General features: G+C 36.6%; 2 protein-coding genes across 5 annotated transcripts; one reads left to right on the top strand and one right to left on the bottom strand.

The window, feature by feature from the left end:
- The first annotated feature begins 1,048 nt into the window (after positions 1-1,048).
- LOC116030569 (F-box/FBD/LRR-repeat protein At1g13570-like) lies at positions 1,049-3,519 on the top strand. Of its 4 annotated transcripts, none has more exons than XM_031272862.1 (4): positions 1,049-1,178; positions 1,659-2,433; positions 2,678-2,836; positions 2,940-3,519. In XM_031272862.1, exons 2-4 carry the CDS (start codon positions 1,696-1,698, stop codon positions 3,273-3,275), a joined length of 1,233 nt encoding a protein of 410 aa, XP_031128722.1. In that variant the 5' UTR covers positions 1,049-1,178; positions 1,659-1,695; the 3' UTR covers positions 3,276-3,519. The 4 variants fall into 4 exon arrangements, with proteins under 4 accessions (XP_031128722.1, XP_031128723.1, XP_031128724.1 ...); XM_031272863.1 differs by having other exon boundaries at positions 1,056-1,174; XM_031272864.1 differs by having other exon boundaries at positions 1,062-1,178; positions 1,646-2,433.
- A 61-nt stretch (positions 3,520-3,580) lies between these two features.
- LOC116030570 (probable pectinesterase 68) lies at positions 3,581-6,044 on the bottom strand. Its single transcript, XM_031272867.1, has 5 exons — positions 5,712-6,044; positions 4,746-4,935; positions 4,391-4,597; positions 4,031-4,269; positions 3,581-3,838 (listed from the first exon to the last, which is right to left on the bottom strand). Exons 1-5 carry the CDS (start codon positions 6,008-6,010, stop codon positions 3,682-3,684), a joined length of 1,092 nt encoding a protein of 363 aa, XP_031128727.1. The 5' UTR covers positions 6,011-6,044; the 3' UTR covers positions 3,581-3,681.
- Positions 6,045-6,533: the final 489 nt, after the last annotated feature.

The following is a 6,533-nucleotide window of genomic DNA, read 5'->3' on the forward strand; positions in this document are numbered from 1 at the left end:
AACAAAACAGGAAATGAATATAAATTTATGACTTTCAGTAAGTAGAAAAAAATACTATTTTATGACTTTCAATTAAATATTAACAAAATTACATTGTGTTTGCAAATATTGTTAGTTGATGCCTCTTATCTATTATTCACTTTTTATATTTAATTTCTAATTAATAATTTTGTAACATTTGGTGTATAAAGTATATTTTTGTTTGAGTCATTTCCATTTTTGGTCCTACTTTTATTTGGGCATTGCCAATTTTAGTCCGCTTCATTAATTTTTGCCACATTGCGACTAATCTTATTTAGTCCTTGCCATTTTTAGTCCACCGTTAAAATTTTCGTCAAATAACCGTCCAAAACAGGGTTATTTTGATCTTTTCATGCTTTGATAATCTCATTTACCCTTTGTAGTGGTTTTCCATACAGATTTTAATCCAATGAAGAGGTCCGGTAAAAACCATGGCTTTGTAATGTGACACACATAGCTTTCACCGGACCTTTTCAATAGATGAAAATGTGTAAGAAAAACCACTACAAAGGGTCAAGAAGGTGAGCAAAGTATGAAAAGACCAAATATACCCCTATTTTAGACGGCAATTTGACGAAAATTTTAACGGTGAACTAAAAGTGACAAGCACTAAAAAAGATTGGTCGCAATGTGGCAAAAATTAATGAAATTGACTAAAATTGAAAATGCCTCGATAACAGTAGGACCAAAAATGAAAATGACTCATTTTTGTTGTCACATTTGATATTAGGGACTAAATTTTCAACTACTATTCATCATAATAAGTGTATATATATATTCGTCCAGAATTGTCAAAATATGAATATTATCCATCCAAATCTAAAGACACAATATAATTACTAAAATTTGTTTTTTAATAATCTTGATTGAAAGGAATTTTACATTTTTTCACATAGTATATTTATCAAAGATCTAGTCGATAAGATTAAATTAAATGTAACAATAAAACTATATTTATGCATGACAAAATTAATAGTTAAAATCTTAGAGATAAATGTGAATAACTAACTCTATTTATCATTTTCCTTTTTACTACTGTACATTATTATTCTTGCCTGTCCTTGTTTGCCTTCTCGGCAAGGCTTAGCTCAGTCCAAGTTTCCGGTCGATCCTCAACGGCGTTCTGACTGTCGTTGACTTGGGGTTCATCACCGTAGGTCGATCCTCTTGATTGTCTTGTTCGCGCTATAATTTCTCGTCTAGTCGGCTACGAAATTAAGTTTAGAAGCTTACTAAATTGTCTGTTAATTACATATTTGCAGTTTGATTTGTGTGTAACTTTTGTTAATTGTTATTAGTATTGAGACTCAGTTTTATTCTGACCTATTCTTTTGGCTTGCTTAGATTTTGTATAGGTAGTTGTAACTGATTTCCTTTTCTGCTGGTTGTGTACGCTATATATTTTGCTTTATTGTTGTGAATAAATATTGTCACAATTAGCAATTTATCCCACCTTTTGAAGTCGTACGAGATCAGGTTTGTAATTTCTGATGAATCTGAGTTTCCTATTGACATATTCTTAATCCAATATTTGGATCATATGTTTGCAACATTATTTGTTTGACTTTGAAACTGTGAAAACTGAGAATTTAGGTTTACTGAATTCTAATCTTGCTTCTAACAGATTCGATTTGCAGGAACGCTATTGATCATCCATTTGATCTTCTGCTCAAGATGATAAAGGCTGAAAATGAATTGGTTGAGAAACCTTCACAGGTGGACATAGTTGATAGAATAAGCAATCTGCCATGGGAGGTGCTAGACAACATCCTAGGTCGCCTCCGGATGGATGCCGTTGCTAAGATGAGCGTTTTATCCAAAAAGTGGAGAAATAATTGGAGAAATGTTTCGACTATCACACTTGCTGGTGAAAGAAATGTGAGAGTCATCTATCATGTCCTATTATCTCATCATGTGCATATAGAGAAGTTTACACTTTCCATGTTAGAGGGGTCGATTGAAAGTGCTGATTTAACCAGTTGGTTAAACTTCTTAAGAAGAAGTGGTATCAAGGAATTAACTCTCGAATTCAATAGGGCATCCCATTTGAATAAAACCATTGGGTTTAGCAAACTGGTTAGTCTTTGCTTAACAAATTTCCTCACAGAGGCTATAGTACTTCAAAGTTTGATTGAAGGGTGCCCACTTCTTGAGAAGTTAAAGTTGTTGGATTTTCGCATATGGGACTGCCTTAACATCAACGCACATATGCTGAGGTCATGTCATATTGAAGGATCATTCAAGGATGTTCGTATCGAAAGCAGTCCTAAGCTGAATGATGCTTATTTTAACCTGACACTGAGACCTGGAAGCCCTGAATGGAGAGAGCAGGGGGTTGCTAATTATCTGGTGCAATTTCTTGGTTGTCTATCACAATTCAAAAAACTAACTCTGTGTGGTTCTATCCTCAAGGTAATTGATTTTATATGGTTGACTTGGTTGCTCCTATACATTGTGCCTTCCATAGTTACCACACTCTTTTTGAAGGGCTTGGTACATTTTTGTGCCAAGAACTGTTTCTCTTGAATCTTTGAAGACTGAACCCTTGGAAGAATAATGCTGCTTAAACGTTGAGTATGATAGTGATGAACCAAGTAATGCTATCTGGCATTTGTATTAAACTTATACCACAACTTGATTGCATATCTGTTTGCAGATTTGGGCAACAAGTCGCATTAGGGAGAAGGTCATAGTTGCATGTGATTCTTTAAATGTTCTTTCACTACTCAACATTGGGGATGATGATGCTGATCAGCTTTCAGCTGTTTATATTCTTCTGCAAAAGGCTTCATATTTGAAAGAATTTTCCATTAAAGTGAGTTTTATCTGACACCTTTCCAGTTTTTCAAATTTAGAAACCATCTTGACTTAACCTCTAAATTGCTTTAAAATAATATAAATATTCCTCATGTCTCCAGCTAGGATCCACTCCTTATGAACGGCGCATAAATGATGCCAGAGAATTCAATATCAGTAAATTTAACTTTTGCTTCAACCAGCTCCGATTTGCAAAAATAGATATGGGAGAGGTCCCAAGTAGAGTTCGGAGACCTGAGTATGAGTGGAAGCAGGAAGCCGGTGTGGAGTTAATAAAAACACTCTTTGTTTCTTCACCTGTACTGAAAGAGATGGTGGTTAAGCGGTCCAACTGTGAAGTAGGATTCTTGAGAGAGCTGCTATCGGTCCAGAGAGCATCCATGGATTTGTTATTCAAATACTTCTGTAGTCACTGTAGCCGGACTTTTCTGACCTGAAAGTGCAGTAAGATTGCCATTGCTTTATTGCATTTGGCTGGGATCATATTCAACCATATCCATGAACAGGTAGGTAAATAACTGGTGTGTATATGAGGGTGTTATATGAAATATGATAACATCCAAATGTTCCCAAATGTGTAGCCTTCATCTACTGTTATGAAACTTGAGGGGACATGTGGTATGTGTTAAGAACCAAAGATAAACGTTGCTTGTTCAAACAATTAAGATTGAGTTTTGTATATTATGATGTAAATTACAAACCTTTCAAATTGTGAATTTATAAAATTACATGGAATATGACTAATATATAATAAATGAAATAAGTGAAACATATATTTTTTGAATTATTTTTTTGTTTAAAGAATGAATAAATGAATGAATGTATGAAATTTAGTATGTGTAGCTAGGCATCTCCAAGTGTAATCCAATGCCTCCCATTTACAAAGCTCTTGGCGAGGAATGGGTGGGCCGTATCAAAATCAAGCTCTCGGGCCCATGATACTCCTCGGACCGCTGCTGCTCCTGGGCCCGAACATTTATACACCCCAAAAAATGCAGTCCTGCGCAAGTGGCCCAAAGCCCAAATTAAAAAATAATTAAAAATAAAATATTATATATATATATAATTCACAACGCAATTCAATACTTTTTTTTTAATACAGAGGGGTGAAAATAAAATCTAAATATAAATAAATCTGAAAATAAAATTCAGAAAACCATAAACGATTTTGTGGATAAGAAGTGGGGCCTACTTGCTCTTGTTGCTGGCGTGGTCCCAGTCATCCCAGCCACCATGGGCCACCACGTCATCAAAATAAGTATAGGAAAAGACAATCCTGGAATACTGGCCCATGGCCCGGCCCACGTAAAGCGGCCCAGTTCCTGTCACAGTGCAGTTTACAAACGAGAACCCGGTTTTTTCGTCGGGAGAATTTCTGTCCTGGGCCGCAATGGACCCGAATCTTCTGGCTATTGAATGTATCTGGCAATCCTGTATCAAAATTTTTACCAAATTTTTTAAAATTTTTAATAATATAAAAAATATATAATATTCTGTTTTTTTTTTTTTGAAAAGATTTGTGTTAATAATTTGGATAAATTGAAAAAATTACTTTGTACATGGAGCGGCCGTTGCCGAAGATGAAGTCGATGGAGCCTTCGATGTAGCATTCCTTGAAGTAATGGCGGCCGGCGTCGTCGCAGAGAGTATCCTGAGCGCCGTAGAATCCGCAGCCGGAGAAGTAAGCTTTGTCGCCGGATATCCTAAACGCCACCGCTTGCCATCCTTGCATCCCCGGCAGCGGCGCCGGCGCCGTATTCTGTGAGTAAATATGCACTAATTAATCCTCAATTACAAAACAGTAATGGCGGCGATCAATTTTCTACTCAAAGTTGAAAATGTGAACCCTAGAAGAGTGTAGTGATAGGCTGGAAGGTAGCATGCCGAATTTGATAATTTGTTGGTACCTTGAAGCTAATGTTTCTGGCGGAGAAAAAGCTAGCAAACACAGTGACGGAAGCCGTTTGGTAAGTGCGGAGCTGCTGCCCATCTGGGCCGCGATCGCTTGCTCTGTCGTGCCATTCTATCACCGTCGTCTCCCTCCCCGCGCCTTGAAACGTTATGTACGGTTTCGACGCCGGCACCACCACTTTCTCCCTACTCCGCCACAATACAGCATTTGTAAATGTTATTTAAATTTTCAGTCATTAATATAATTGTTTTTAATGTCATTTATTTAGTCCCTTATGTTAACTCCAATCAACAAATAATTAGCAGTAAAAACGATTATTACATCATACTTTTAACAAAAAAAAAAAAAAAAACTATTTTGGATTACCCAACTAAGTTGGTCAAATTGTTTGACTTGGTAACCACAAAGTTTCAAGTTCGACTTTTTAGGTGTGGTTCTTTAACAGTTAGAGTCACTAGATAAAAAAAAGTTATCAAGTAGGTGAAATTAAATCATCATTCTCATATATAAAGTTTACGAGTTCGATTTTTGCCAACACCATTTTATTTGAGACTGTAACACTTCAACCCTCCGACATAGTAGCTATTATAGTGAGACTGTAACGCTTTAACTCTCCTACGTAGTAGCTATTATATAGAAACTTTTAATTGAGAATGTAGCTTCAACCCTCCTACTTAGTAGCTAGTAGCTATTATATAGAGCAAGATTTATCATGTTCGCATTTTCATACAGTGACCTTGAATTTTTTTACTACTAAAAATAATATTTTATCAAAGAAATTGTAAACAAGGAAGATTAGAATATATAATGCGAGCTACACTATATATATATATATACACACACACACTCACAGTTGTGATTTGTGAATATACAATAAATGTTCATATTTCATTAATTTAATTTGATCACAAGTTATATAGCAATGCGGTGGAGTTAAGTGATATAATAGTACTAAACCTACACGTAGCACCCGGGACCGATTTGAATGAGGACGTTCATGCTATTGTGCTCCGCCACGGAATCAACGGCGGCCTGAACAGACCGGAAGTCACCGAAGCCGTCGAGGTCGACGTAGATGGTGCGGTTGCCGGTGGGCCCCACCCAGTGGTGCCCGCCGTGCGTCCTGCTACAATTATTACTGGAACCGCCACCGCCGCCGGCTGACGAGTGCGGCGCCAATGGCGTTGCATGGAATAACGAGAAGAATTGCAGGAAGAAGAAGAAGAAGAAAAGAGGAGTGAGAGAAGAATTCGCAGCCATGCAAGCAATGCAAATTGTAATGTAGAGAGAGAAAAAGAAGGAGGGTTTAGTTTAGCAGAAATGGAGTGAGGAATTTGCAGAATTTATAGTTGGGACGAGGTCGCAAGTAACGGTCATATTTTCTGGTTTTGTAATTATCGGCGAGTGATAACGTGGAGGTTTTGCTCCAGCAAAAGCTAAGTGCTTGGAGGCTTATGAGACACTGTGTTTGTCTCTACTCTCTGCCTCAACCGTATGTAGTAACTTTGTGTCAGATTTTTGTGTGCAATCCCACTAACGGAAAATAATAATAATAATAAAAGCCTCCCGGCGGGACAAATCTTATCGAAAATGACTCATTTGATTGGTTAATCGAGAGTTCTTTTGATTAGATGCATAATTAATCAATCATGAGACATAATCTATTTAATGAATTGAAACTACATTCTTATTATCTTTCTTCTAATGTAATCTTTTTTAGTGATTACGTGTGTTTGGCATATATAATATATAAACATAAATGTGCCGTCTGAGATGAATCACA

This window comes from Ipomoea triloba, chromosome 9 (assembly GCF_003576645.1).
Source record: "Ipomoea triloba cultivar NCNSP0323 chromosome 9, ASM357664v1".
Taxonomy (NCBI): Eukaryota; Viridiplantae; Streptophyta; class Magnoliopsida; order Solanales; family Convolvulaceae; genus Ipomoea; species Ipomoea triloba.

Coding starts and splice junctions, on each gene's coding strand:
- LOC116030569 (XM_031272862.1), top strand. CDS start 1,696: ATGATAAAGGCTGAAAATGAATTGGTTGAGAAACCTTCACAGGTGGAC. Junction 2,434..2,677: donor TGTGTGGTTCTATCCTCAAG/GTAATTGATTTT, acceptor ATCTGTTTGCAG/ATTTGGGCAACAAGTCGCAT. Junction 2,837..2,939: donor TGAAAGAATTTTCCATTAAA/GTGAGTTTTATC, acceptor TCATGTCTCCAG/CTAGGATCCACTCCTTATGA.
- LOC116030570 (XM_031272867.1), bottom strand. CDS start 6,010: ATGGCTGCGAATTCTTCTCTCACTCCTCTTTTCTTCTTCTTCTTCTTC. Junction 4,936..5,711: donor ATCGGTCCCGGGTGCTACGT/GTAGGTTTAGTA, acceptor GTGGCGGAGTAG/GGAGAAAGTGGTGGTGCCGG. Junction 4,270..4,390: donor ACGGCCGCTCCATGTACAAA/GTAATTTTTTCA, acceptor ATTTTGATACAG/GATTGCCAGATACATTCAAT.